The sequence below is a fragment of the Triturus cristatus genome, chromosome 10 (assembly GCF_964204655.1).
Source record: "Triturus cristatus chromosome 10, aTriCri1.1, whole genome shotgun sequence".
NCBI lineage: Eukaryota > Metazoa > Chordata > Amphibia > Caudata > Salamandridae > Triturus > Triturus cristatus.
In genome coordinates, this window is record NC_140593.1 from 446,205,143 (window position 1) to 446,219,778 (window position 14,636).

The 14,636-nt window shown below is 41.4% G+C and overlaps 1 protein-coding gene across 10 annotated transcripts in view; it reads right to left on the reverse strand.

The window, feature by feature from the left end:
• Positions 1–9,467: 9,467 nt before the first annotated feature.
• The window catches only part of ARHGAP12 (Rho GTPase activating protein 12), a 432,157-nt gene continuing 426,988 nt past the window's right edge, over positions 9,468–14,636 (reverse strand). For all 10 annotated transcript variants that reach the window (XM_085631848.1, XM_085631845.1, XM_085631846.1 and 7 more), the window contains one exon: positions 9,468–11,133. In XM_085631848.1, the coding sequence (XP_085487974.1) occupies positions 10,959–11,133 (175 nt within the window). In that variant the 3' untranslated portion in view covers positions 9,468–10,958. The remainder of the gene's footprint in view (positions 11,134–14,636) is intronic.

The following is a 14,636-nucleotide window of genomic DNA, read 5'->3' on the forward strand; positions in this document are numbered from 1 at the left end:
GAGATCAAGGAACGCTATAGTAGACGTATGGATGGTTGAAGTGAACGTGAGATGTGTCTGAACAGTATTGAGATGTGTAACAAAATTACTAAAATCAGTAGCAGTACCTCTCCAAATAATAAAAATGTCGTCTATATAGCGCTTCCAACATTTTATTTGTGAGTGGTAAGGATTGTTGTCATTGAGGGCGAACCTGTGTTCAACATGATGCATGTAGATATTTGCTAGATTTGGAGCAAAAATTGCTCCCATACTGGTACCAGAGCACTGTTGGTAATAATGCCCTTCTGAAATGAAATAGTTGCTCTGTAGAGCAATTCGTAGTAAGCTAATGATGAAACTGGTTGGTACCTGTATCGGCCTTGGTCTGGTCTCTAGTAGGTTCTGTATGATCTCTATGCTGTCTTCCTGAGGTATGTTGGTATATAGCGAGCTTATATCAAGCGTAGCCAATAGATCACTGCCTAGATTGAACGGCATGCCATCCACTAGATTTATCATGTACATTGTGTCCTTCACAAATGTATCCTGTAAGGGAACAAATTCTTTGATAAAATAGTCTATATAAGCTCCTATAGGTTCCAGCACTGAGCCACATCCCGATAGTATAGGGCGGCCTGGGGGATTAGTGGTACTCTTATGTATTTTAGGTATAGTATATAGGACCGGGGTCCTAGGGTTATCGGCATTTAAGAATTCAAATTCTTTCTTGGTGATGTAACCCTCGTCTTTTGCTGCAGTGGTAACCAGCAGAATATCTTTGCTGATTTGTGCTAGGGGATTGGTATTTAGCCTTTTGTAATGTTTTTTCTCATTCACTTGTTTTTGGATTTCTGCCTCGTAATCTGTGCGATTTTGCATTACGATACCTCCTCCCTTATCTGCAGGTTTTAGAATAATAGAGTCATCATTTTTCAATGCTTCTAGCGCTTGCCATTCTGCTAATGTGATGTTGTATGGAATGTATGATTTCCGCAATTTCATATTATCTATGCCCTGTAGGATCAGTCTTTCGAAAGCTAGTAGCTCAGGAGGCATCATACCGTTGGAAGGGTAGAAATTTGAAGGGGGTCTGAGTCCCGTACATGAGTCTTGAATAGGAGGTTCCTTATCCTGGAAAAATAACTTAAGCCTGATTTTTCTAAAAAATTGAAAAATCTCTGTCTTAAGGGCAAAAAAGTTTGTTCTTTCTGTGATGACAAAGGAAAGGCCTTTACTGAGTAAGGAAATTTCTGCTGATGACATGGTATGTTGTGATAAGTTGAAGATAGGAATAGTGTCAAATTGAGTGCTGTTATGTGTTAGTATGGTTGAGGACCCCATTGGTAATGCTTCCTGCGAGTTTGTCTTTCTCCAGGGTGTTGATACCATGTCTTGTTTTTGGCTTTGCCTCCTCGGTCTAAAAAAGACTGAGCAGGGCGGTTGTCTGTTCTACTAGGACCTGCCTGCACGTCTGACTCGTCTGAGCCCCCCGATGATTCAGAGAATGTAATTGGCTGGTTTCTTCGGAACCTACCCCAAGTGTTCTGTCTATTTCTCTAGCAGCTGCTGCCTAGGGTTGCTAGTTGTACTTGGATGTATAGAAAAAAGTGATGGTCCACTGGTTATTTTCGCAATGTAATCTTCTGTGTAGAGAGGAGCTTCGTCCTCTGACATACTGGCCTAAAGGAATAGAACCCTATTTTCAATAGGGTAAGAAGGAAACAATCTACAAAAAGAATAGATCCCTCGCGGTGCAGCCACCGCACGAAAAGTCAACCCTAGGCAGCAGCTGCTAGAGAAACTAGAAAAGGCCAAAAAGAAACACGTTAGAACCGAGCTTCACGCTCGCATGCTAACAGAATACCTAAAAGCGGGCATTATTCCTCAGGGGCTACAAATCAGAAACGTCCCAGGAATTTTCAGAGACGACCCCAAATTTAAGGGCAAATTTAGCAACATCTCTACTACCTGCTCACGCCATTGGATGGTGCTTGGCGTAGAAACAGCCCTAGAACACGTAAAAGCAGAATTGAAAGAGATTGAAGATCTAGAAAAAGAACTTCTAAGTGGAAACGCATTAACTGAATCGAAAGCATTACTTGACAAACTTAACAAAACTATCGAAGAGTTCAATACCTTTGAGCTCAAGAAAAAAGCAGATAAAGTTTCCAAAGATATAAAGAATTACTCAAAAGAAAGGGCATATCCTTACCTTAGAGAAGATTACTATACCACTATTGGGAATCAGAATAGACAGAACACTTGGGGTAGGTTCCGAAGAAACCAGCCAATTACATTCTCTGAATCATCGGGGGGCTCAGACGAGTCAGACGTGCAGGCAGGTCCTAGTAGAACAGACAACCGCCCTGGTCAGTCTTTTTTAGACCGAGGAGGCAAAGCCAAAAACAAGACATGGTATCAACACCCTGGAGAAAGACAAACTCGCAGGAAGCATTACCAATGGGGTCCTCAACCATACTAACACATAACAGCACTCAATTTGACACTATTCCTATCTTCAACTTATCACAACATACCATGTCATCAGCAGAAATTTCCTTACTCAGTAAAGGCCTTTCCTTTGTCATCACAGAAAGAACAAACTTTTTTGCCCTTAAGACAGAGATTTTTCAATTTTTTAGAAAAATCAGGCTTAAGTTATTTTTCCAGGATAAGGAACCTCCTATTCAAGACTCATGTACGGGACTCAGACCCCCTTCAAATTTCTACCCTTCCAACGGTATGATGCCTCCTGAGCTACTAGCTTTCGAAAGACTGATCCTACAGGGCATAGATAATATGAAATTGCGGAAATCATACATTCCATACAACATCACATTAGCAGAACGGCAAGCGCTAGAAGCATTGAAAAATGATGACTCTATTATTCTAAAACCTGCAGATAAGGGAGGAGGTATCGTAATGCAAAATCGCACAGATTACGAGGCAGAAATCCAAAAACAAGTGAATGAGAAAAAACATTACAAAAGGCTAAATACCAATCCCCTAGCACAAATCAGCAAAGATATTCTGCTGGTTACCACTGCAGCAAAAGACGAGGGTTACATCACCAAGAAAGAATTTGAATTCTTAAATGCCGATAACCCTAGGACCCCGGTCCTATATACTATACCTAAAATACATAAGAGTACCACTAATCCCCCAGGCCGCCCTATACTATCGGGATGTGGCTCAGTGCTGGAACCTATAGGAGCTTATATAGACTATTTTATCAAAGAATTTGTTCCCTTACAGGATACATTTGTGAAGGACACAATGTACATGATAAATCTAGTGGATGGCATGCCGTTCAATCTAGGCAGTGATCTATTGGCTACGCTTGATATAAGCTCGCTATATACCAACATACCTCAGGAAGACAGCATAGAGATCATACAGAACCTACTAGAGACCAGACCAAGGCCGATACAGGTACCAACCAGTTTCATCATTAGCTTACTACGAATTGCTCTACAGAGCAGCTATTTCATTTCAGAAGGGCATTATTACCAACAGTGCTCTGGTACCAGTATGGGAGCAATTTTTGCTCCAAATCTAGCAAATATCTACATGCATCATGTTGAACACAGGTTCGCCCTCAATGACAACAATCCTTACCACTCACAAATAAAATGTTGGAAGCGCTATATAGACGACATTTTTATTATTTGGAGAGGTACTGCTACTGATTTTAGTAATTTTGTTACACATCTCAATACTGTTCAGACACATCTCACGTTCACTTCAACCATCCATACGTCTACTATAGCGTTCCTTGATCTCAACATTAACCATGAAAATGGCAAACTATACACATCACTTCACAGAAAGATCACTGAGAGGAACACATTACTGTCATATCGCAGTCAACACCCTCGGGCCCTCAGAGACGGCCTACCATTCGGGCAGTTTCTCAGGATCCGCCGTAATTGTACCTATAAGGAAGATTACATGAGAGAAGCGGATATACTCAGAGGTAAATTAGTCAACAGAGGCTATCCCAATAGATTGGTTAAAAGATCACTCAAACGAGCTTGGTACTGTCCGAGGGAGGAACTTTTGAAAACCAAAGAAAAACCCAAGATGGAAAAAATTGTGTGTGTCACCACTTTTGGTACACATACCAATCAGGTGCGCAACCTCATTAGTAAAAACTGGAGCATTATCAGAAGCATAGACTCATCCTTTGAGTTACCACTTTTCGCCTACAAAAGGGGCAAAAATATAAAAGATCATCTGGTTAGGTCAGCAACGGACAAGAATGTGAAATCACCCAACACTCTCACAAACGCGTGGGGCCTACCAAAAATTAAAGGACACCACAAATATGGTAACTGTGTCTCATGTGAGTTTACATTCAACACCTCTACCTTTGAACATGGCACACTTAAATACACCCTAGAAAACTTTTCAAATTGCAACACACGCAATGTTGTGTACTGCATTTGGTGCCCCTGTAACCTGCCTTATATAGGTCAGACCCAACAGCCTGTGAAAACTAGAATCTGCCAGCATCGCAGCCGTATTCGCAGATCTGTTCCTAATGCCCCTATGGTCTCCCATTACAATGAAAAAAACCATACGGCCGATCAATTGAAATGGCAAGTGATTGATATCGCCTCCTTACCAGAACGAGGCGGCGATATAACCAGCATACTACAGCGTATAGAATGTAGATGGATAGACAGGGTCAATTCGATAGCAGAAGGCCTAAATTCCGCTGAAGAATGGAGAGGGTACGTCACCACCTTACAGTAAAGATACAAGCTCCATCTATCCAATACATGCATGAAGGACAAGGCACCTGCGTGCTGCTCTCCCATGAGGTAGCACACCATACGGTCAAAAATGGCACATCTGGCACATACTTGTTCTAATCAGAATGTTCCTGCTCTCAATTGTGGTTAGGATAATATCTTTTATAATGTTTTTCCCCCTCACCTTGTTTAAGTTGTCCTAGATTTGAATATTGAGATTTGAATATTGAGATTGTGAGCATGATTTCCTCGATTGAGGACGTATGACAGTAAATGTGTCCTTTATGCATAGCCTACATGGGTTTATATCATCTTAAGTGTTTTTCAGTATAACCATTATTACATTGTCACTATCATCTACATTGCACTCCATCTACTATTAGATCGTACCCGGGAGGTCTCACATTCTAACACGAAGAACGGGAGAACACTCCCTCTTATGAGACCATATGACATACGTTGCGTCCATGCTATATTTCTAACTGGCCTTATTCAATTTAATTCAATTTATTTTTTCACAATAACAACAGACGCTATCCACTACACAATCAGTTGTAATATCTAGCTGGATTCTACATCACGGGGCACAGTCTTTCCTCGCTTTCCACCCATCCACGCTCCGATCCCCGATAGAACGACTTTTCCGCGTTCTGCACGCTACGTGACAAACGGCAAGCAGGGTTGGCGCCAACTTGTGTATATTACAAAGCGGACGACTCATGCTCGCCGTTATTATACCAGGAGCGCATCGCACGCCCATTCATCTGCAGCTCATCCAGACCGCTGCATAGATTAGAAGATTGAACTCTAAGTGTAAGTACATATGTGCACTCCCCAGCATGAGGGTTTTATTTGCTCTCTTGCCGCCTAATTAGCCCATACTTATCTGCCCTTGTTCTTAACATCTCCGTAGCCATTTACTATCGTATGTCAGATCCCTAAACGCCAAGAAGAGATAAGGGGATCCGAATTGCTACGGCTGTAGCAACGCATCAGAGGAGCTGTTTTGTGCCCTGACTTCCCTATCCAAAGAGCCAGCCACCCCGTGAGGTAAACTGTCTCTCTGGTTTCTTCTGGCATTGTTCATATCTCGTTACGACTACAACCATGTTTGATAATACATAACAACTTTTTTGTTCCCCTTTTATGACTGTAGAACCCGGCTGGGTCCTCACGTGAGTTTTTTAGTTCACCTCTCACGAAAGCACTTCACTTCAGCTGTGCCCTTTACATTCAGGTACTTTCCCTCAACTTGGCCTTTTCATTCGAGTCTCTCGCATCTGTGCCGGTACACGGGCCTCATGCTCATTTTCATTCATTTATTGTAGATGTCCCAGTATCCTTAGTCCTGAAGAGACCCCGCATTCACAGGAGGGTCGAAACGCCGTCGACAAACACACAGAACAGACCACAATTCAGCCTGTATCATTGCATACATAAACTGTTCAAGAATTTGTATTGATATGGTCGTTCTGTTTCTTTTTCTCATTTATGGAAACCTATTTTTCTAAAAAACATTACTATCTTGTACAGTCACTTTTGGGTTCCAATTTTCACTTGGGGACACTGAGCACCAAAAAACCTTTTTACGGTTAAAACATTTTGTATGTTTATGATTCATAAGAAATGTATATACCATTTATTGCTGTGTATAAAATACAGTATTGATTCAACTGTGTAGAGAGTTTTCTCTGTCCTCTGACAGTACGTAGTCCTTTACAAATTTACTGCCATTGTGCACATATATATTGCCTAAATCATTTTGTATTACCCACTGGAACCATTGTTCTTACATTCTTCAAGGAGGCTTATACCAGCAATTCACTGACCTAGTCCTCAATTTGAAACTTTTTGCTCCTCTAATTACCACAAACATTTTCTGGAACTACGAAGCCTTTAGTAATTAGTGCATCTCAAAAGAGAAAAAAAATCACTCATTGTCCACACAAGTTGTTGAGTAGAAAAGAAGTCAATGTTTATTCAACACAATCATATGGTCATGGTTTTCTTAGGCAGATGCATATACAATTCTTTAATATCCATCTGGATCCCACTGGACCCTTACGCACTGTGTTGTTTTAAGCCCAGGAAAATACTATAGTCTCCTTCTGCAACATTATCCTAGGCAAAAATGTATTTTGACATTCTCAATAGGCAAGTGTTCACTCCAGAGTGTGATGCTGTCCACTTCTTAAGGAAGATAATTGTGAGGATTCTGGTAAGCCCAAACCATACTACTGTATGAAACACCCTGCACTTTGGCTAATTAATATTAGCACCTATAAGGCTATATATAGTTACAAAATGCATCTGTCTACATCTGCCGCAATTTGGATTTCAGAACATTCAGTAAGCATGGCATATTGTCACTTGAACAGCCTTTATTTGATCTTGGTGTGCTCCAAATGTCCTGTGAAATGTATGTAAAGGTAGCCACACCACTTCATTCTTAAATAAAATTACAAAAATTAAAGGCGAAAACACTCATCCCCAGTCATTGAAAAAGGGAAATCCAGCAAAGGCTTCAGCAGTAACGGGTGCATTCAATGATACTTGTTCAAAGTATAGTTGGCTCTGCTACTGAACATCACACCCATACATTTCAGAGAGGTAGAACAGGCACACCAAAATCAGTGATGAAAGGCAGTCCCCAACCACAAAACTGGGTGATGAAATCTTAATTTCACAATTCTTAGGCAAAAAATTCTCAGTTCTCTGCACTTATTTGAACCATCTGATATTCCCATCTGTTATTCAACGTACCCACAGATGAGACTCCCTTGCAGGAAAAAACAATTTGATCAAGGTGACATGGAATAGGCAATGCCCCGTTCAAAGTTGGCATGAAGAATGGATAACGCCCTAGTTGCACTCCTCTGGATATGAAAGTGGGCATTCATACCACCAGCAACCACATGTAGTTTTGTGTCATCTAGCATCTGAGAAGACAAGTGGAACATCTGAGAAGACAAGTGGCGTATCAAGTTAACAAGAAGCCCATCTCTTGGTGGTGATCGGATTTAACAATTTTGAAAGGTGTAGAATTGCTAAAGAAACTAAACACCACTGACCATAAGCAAATAACAGAATCTGCTCTATTCCACCTGAATATGGTTGAGTCATCTAAGACATCTCTCCATCCCCTCATCCTGGAGTGGCATCGATGGCAACAAAATAGTGGACACAGGAATGGCTTGACTTTACCAAGCCAGTTTCAGGGAACTGGCCCATGGTAACATGCCAATTTAATGAGCAAAGTGTTGATGTTTCCAAAGGCCTTTTAGACACAAACGTGAATGAAACTAGTCAATGATGTTACTTCTTAGAGCAAAACTTCTTTGCATTAGTGCAGCAAAGGAAATCGATAAAAAATTACCAAAGATTATGGTGTAGACTAAGCTTACAAAGACTGGTTCCGAAGATTCAATCAAGTAAACAGTCAGACAGCTGTACACTGACCTGTTTCATTTTGGCTTACTTAACCCCTTCCCTGCGGGGGTAATTCTCCCGCGGTGCAGGGGGGCTGCGGCACCGCTGTGCTCGTGTCAAGCTCAGCTCGTCATGACTCACAGTGGAGCTGTGCTCATGACGAGCTTAGCTCGTCATGACCCCGCCCACTCATTAATTCTCCCACACAGGCGGGGAATCAATCACGAGTGGGCGGGCCGCGGCAGTTATGACGAACTCAGCTCTTTATGAGCACAGCTCCACTGTGACTCATGACGAGCTGAGCTCGTCATGAGCACTGAACGAGTTAAAGGGCCAAGTCCACCAGCTCAGTAGTCCATCAGATTTGTTTTTACTCTCTCTCTCTCTCGCATACAGCACATATGAAATGCATACCAACACATTAAAATGTATCAATCCTCTTAATGGGCAATTGCACACATTGAATAAGAAGCTCAACACATATACCCCCCCCCCAACCCACCTTTTAATCTAATGCTCAATGTAATTCTGAAAGGAAATAATGGATCCAACCACAATTGCGTATCAGCACACATTTTCTTATAATCTAACCCAAAAGGAACTGAATACTCTTGGTTGCCAACTCTTATTCTGCTTAAGCGTCCTGTGGAGTGCCCTTGCTTCAAAGACAGCAGAGGTAAGGCTTGGTATGTTCCCATCGATCCTTCCCTACAAAATATCTTCACAGTGAGCTTGCTTTTCCCACCATAATGCCCAATAGGATTAGTATCTTAAAATTAATTTCAAATAGGAGGAGATTAAGTGATTTGCTCCTTAGTAGCGGTAAGCTCTCTGAGATCTACTCCTGTGATCTATCCTCATAAAGGCTAGAGTTCTACTTCAGATGCGTATGTGAGAAACCCTGTAGATTGGGCTCTAGGTACCACACACCAGCCAGGCTGAAGAAAGAAGCTTCCAGAGCAAAAGCACATAGTGGCAACTGCATGCAACAAAACTGCAACAGCATGCGGGTTTTCTAACAGACAAATTACAATTATTAATAAACTATAAGACATTTGGTGATATGTGTATTTCTGACTTGGAAAAAGAGTTCAGGCAACCACATTTCAATCAGATCGCCTACACAGTGGCTTCATTATTCTACCAGGTACTCTCGTCTATGTGTGCACATTTCCATTTTCAATAACTAATGAAAACTACACTTTTAACAAAAGTTTCAACACCTTTTTGATTTTTAAGGGGAACATTGAAATATTAGCTGGTGTTTGGTTGAGGACAGATAGGAGAGCAAATCATTAATTAAAAATCCAAAATATGTACTTTTTATTCTGATTTTACATAATAAATGTCATGTCCAGAAGTTAATCTAGAAAAATATATAAAAAAATGTCAGCAGACCATGCTCCCTGTAACAAAATCTTCCAGTCCAGTTGTTTTAATATATATTTTACAAATCGTTTTACATTATTAATGTAAAGAAATCTCCAACCATTGTTTTTTCTCGTCTCTTTAAAAGATTCATCAATCCACACATTGTTTTCTGTCTGTCACTCATTAATGCTGGAATTTGTAATACAACACACATTCCATGGATTTTTCTCTAACATACTTTGTACATATTAAATAACTGCAAGGGCTTATTTCGTAGTGTATTAAGCATTCACACTATAGTAAGCCCATAAAGAGTTTCAGTACCATTTGCATGACAAAAAATATGGTTTGCTAGCAAATGAAACAATTAAAACAAAAGTGCACAGAGTTAGTTTCCCCAAAAAATAAAACCCTGTTATTTGTGGAAGCCCCACAGATAACAGAAGGCTTAGCTATAGTTAGTCTGCCCATGATTAGAAATGTATAACAGGAAGATACTTTTAGTCTATACAACAACGTGACTATATACAAAAGCCAAAGGCCTCTGGCCCTCCTAGCATGTATTTACACCAACAAAAATGATTTACAATCACAGGATAATACCAAGAGTACAATACAATATTAGTTCATATTGTCAGTTTTTAATTCGGATAGGTAGCTGCAATTTGATAAAGTACAGCTGATAGTCTGATATAAATTTAATTACTGACTGCATATGTAATAAAAAGCCAGTTTGACACAAAGCAAATCTCCTCTGAAGGAAACACTAGTGATTTCAGTGTCTGAAAAATAATACTAGTGTGTTGCTCATATGAAGCAACTACAAATACCACGAAAAGAGGCTGTGCAATTTAGTGAGAACAGCAAACCTCAACTGAGCACTTGGATTACTGTAAACCAAAACTGACCACTGTTAAGTACCAGCTGAAGTCTGTCACTGCATGCAGGAAAACAGCACAAACAATGCCAACAGGGCTGTAACTGTTTAAAAACAAATCTGATAATTCCACGAGAAATGCCCTCAAAAAGATCACCAAGAATGCAGCCTACAAAATAGCAAGAGTAACTTTGGAAGATAAAAGCAATAGCGAATTGTTATTCACAGCATGAGGTTAATCATTAGTTGCATCTCTCTCACCAAGAAATCCAGTGTAAATACTAGAACCGAGCTCTTGTGCTCAAAATGCAGTCCAATGCAAATTATGAAATATTCACAAAAAGTCATTAAGCAAGATCAGGCCGAATATCTTGAAAAGATAGCTACTAAAACAAGGGCCAAACACCTCTCCCTCCTCTCAGAAAGTGCAACATCACTGATTTGCTGCTTGGTCCACAAATTAAATTAGCTGTGTACACAATTATTCGTCATCTCATTGACTGGCATAAACTCCACCATGCATATGTTTTCTATCGGAAATTTCAGCTTCCAAAAATAGTTTTAAATTCCAGTAGAATTAATTCCACAATCTGGTTCTGATAAACGGTGTGGATTGCAATGTTTCCAGTCTCTTGTTCAGGCTTTAACAAAGTTGGACCAAATACTATTGCCAGGCTTTGATAGTTCATCCGGTTCTTTTCGCCAGTTTCTACAACTCTAGAAAGAAAGAAAGATTTGAATTTTTAGACAATTTAGTGCGAGCTAAAATATTTATCTTTAATGCCACCACAGATATTTAACAGGGTAGGAGTCAACCCTATCAACGTATTAAGGTATTTAACAAACTAGATTTTAATTCTAAGTCAGTCACTGCATAACATGGTACGAAGCCAAAAGAAAAGAAGTTACAGTATAAAGAGAATAACATTTTTAACGGGCAGACACCTGGCAGCAACCTGCATCAAACATTTGAAAGAGTATGCATATGTTAACAAGATAGCTCTTATCAAACTGGACAGGTAAGGCCCCCCCCCCCACCCCCCCCCCACACCCCCCTCCACACCCTGTACCTCTACAGTGTGTCAAGGGTTAGGAACTGGGACTAAAATCCTTAAGATTTGCCAGACTTCAGTGTATCAGGCAATCAATATTTGCTTCACTGTGGCATTCACTTTCTCCCAGGACAGTGAGTGCCTCTGACACTAGTTACTGCTGTGCAACTAAAGCACTTATTTCAGGGTATAGTGGACAAAGATCTAGTTTGAGAACATTCAACAAAGTAATCAAAAAATAATAATACGAGAGAATTAATCAAGGAATGCCCTTCATTTACTAAATTTACAAAGCAAAAATTAAACCGCAACAGTATATGACTACATTTACTCTGGGCAAAAACCACCACATATACATGAAGAAAGGAACTCATCTTACAATAATGCTGTAAACAACAAAACGTAGGCAGCTGTGATAACAGTTTAAGTAGGTTGGAGATTAAGTACCAATGGCCAATATCTTTTTAATCTAGCTCCTTAAATGATGTACCTTAAAGTGGAAGGCAGGTTTGACTCACAGTACATCACAAGCAATTTTGTTAAGAATCTTTCGGGACCCCTACCCCCCAGCATATGAGTGGAGATTCAATCATTATGCTAATCACAATATCAAATACACTTTTAGGAAATCAATGTATCAATTTGTGAATGAGCCTGCAGAAGGTTCAATGGTTTGAATGTACCAACAGCCTAGTAGCCACAAGGGTAATGAAATATACACAATATCAAGCACACAGCCCAATATAATAAATCGTCTTACTTTGGAACCATGTTAAGGGTTTGTATAAATTGGCAAGGAATGCTTAAGATCTACGTTTTTCATTAATAGGGCTAGATTTGGAGACTATCACTAATCCTTTACAACCAAGAACTATGGTCAGTAAAATTCTCTACTGTACTGGACTCTGGGTTAACTATCACCCAAAAAATAAGCAGCATCTGCACTTCTAAGGGAAAAAGCTATAAACCCTCTTGAAGTTGGAAAGCGAAACCTGGTGCATATAATTTTAATATACAAAGTACTTTCATAATGAGTACGCACATATAAGGAAAAATACTTCATCCAATATGGGAGCTGTAACTGGACCTCTTTTTGGGAGCCTGTTATGCTTTTCATACTACAACTCAGGGTCAACTTTTTGATATTAAAAATGGGCTTGAGAAGAATGTAGATATGGCTTGAAGATGGGCACTAGAAATCGAGCCGACATGTTGACCAGGCCTTGAAAACTTGTGCTGAAAAATACAATTGGAGCATAGGGGGGCTCAATAAAAGTCTAAAAAACGCTTAGATGTAGGACAGTACCCCTTTTGCCATGGTTACCCCCCACTTTTTGCCTGACTCAGTTGTATATTTGAGTGAATGTGCACTGGGTTCCTACTAGCCAGGTTCCTAGTGCCTGTGTTCTTTTCCAAAACTGTATCTTTGTTTCCACAATTGGCACACCTCTGGCTCACATACAAGTCCCTTGTAAAAGGTAACATTAGTACCAAGACACTTGTAATTAAACCGGGTCGCTAACGACTGCAGCATGTATTGCGCCACCCTAAGAGACCCCTCACCAAACACAAGTATACTGCCCCTGCAGTCTGCGTGTTTTGGTGCATATAAAAGTGAAGAGTTAATCTGGCACACAGGGATGTCTACCAGCAGGCCTTACAGCCCTAATGCAGGGTGCACTATACCTCATGTGAGGGCATAACTGAATGAGCAGATATGCTCCTATAGTGTCCAAGTCAATTATTAGACATTATAAGTGCACAGTGAAGCCATATAGAGTACGTGGGCTGGGGGATTGTCACTACGAGCTCACAGATCCATGATGGCTTCACTGCATCCAAAGATGTTTGGTACTAAACACTTCAGATTAATGATCCCACACTGATGCCAGTGTTGGATTCATTAATAAATGCACTCAGAGGGCACCTCCGAGGTGCCCCCTGAAAACCTACCAACCCACTAGTGTGTGCCTGACTGGTCTGCACCAGCCCGCCACCTCTAGACATTTTTCTGACCCCCTGAGGTGGGAGCCTTTTGCTCTCATTGGTCAGATAGAAAGCCTGCTCGCGATGGAGGTGCTTCACACCTACCCCCAAGCAGGAACAGCATTGAAAGGCAGTGAGCCTGAAAGGCTTCCTGTTATTTGTCATGCTGATCGGGGCCTCTCCAGCTACTGGAGATGCCCGGCCCCCTGACTAAGCCTCACTTTTGGCTGCAAGGTCAGCGGGTAAATTAGTGAGCATGAGGGGTGAGTCCCTTCTCAGCCGGGGCCACCCCTAAGGTGCCCTGAGCTGAAGTGACCCCCTCTTTTCAAAATCCTTCATATTGTTTTAGAGGATTCTAGCCAGTAGGGTTAGGGGTATGCCCCCCTCCCAAGAGGGAGTGGACATACAAAGGATGTAGGCATCCTTAAGGTAAATAGCCCATTGGCTACTACCTTCTAACCCTTGTAACTCCCCAAAATTGAGTATTTAGGGGCACCCTTGAACCTTAATCCTCAGATTACCGACGCCCTATGAAGAAGAGGACAAAGAAGAGCCATGCAGGAGAGAAGACTGAGGACATCAACTGCCTTGGCTCCAGCCCTACTGGCCTGTCTGCAGTCATCAAAGACCCTGCTAAAGAAGAGCGACTTGTCCTGCAGTCCAGCAAATTCCAGAGCCCTAGGAGGACTACCTGCCTTCTAAAAAGACTCCTAATCTCCTGTGGACAGCAGACCTGTCCAGAAGAAAAACAACTTTAAAGACTAAAGTGCTCTGCCTGCGGAATTGTGAAACAGACTACCGAAGCACCGGACACCCAAGGCCTGAGTTCTAGTGGCCCATCGGTCCAGCAAAGCTTCCCCAGCAATTTAGAGCCAGAGTCCACTGTGGGTTGACCCCTGCTGGAATGCACATAGACGCCTGCAGCCTCTGCACAATGACTACCCCCCCCCAACCCAGCCCCCCCAACTGTGACCTGCACTGTTAAGCTGATTTCCAATGCCAAAGTACACACCTGCACCCGGAGCCACTGGGCCTTAGGTAGATCAACCTACGGTGTCCTGACGCCCCAGCACATCCAAACTTAACTTGGCAGCTGTAGGTTTCTTTGGCCCAGGCTCCTGGCCTGAGCCTGCAGTATTTTTCCAACTTTGAGATTCTCCATTTGTTTGCATTGGGCGCCTG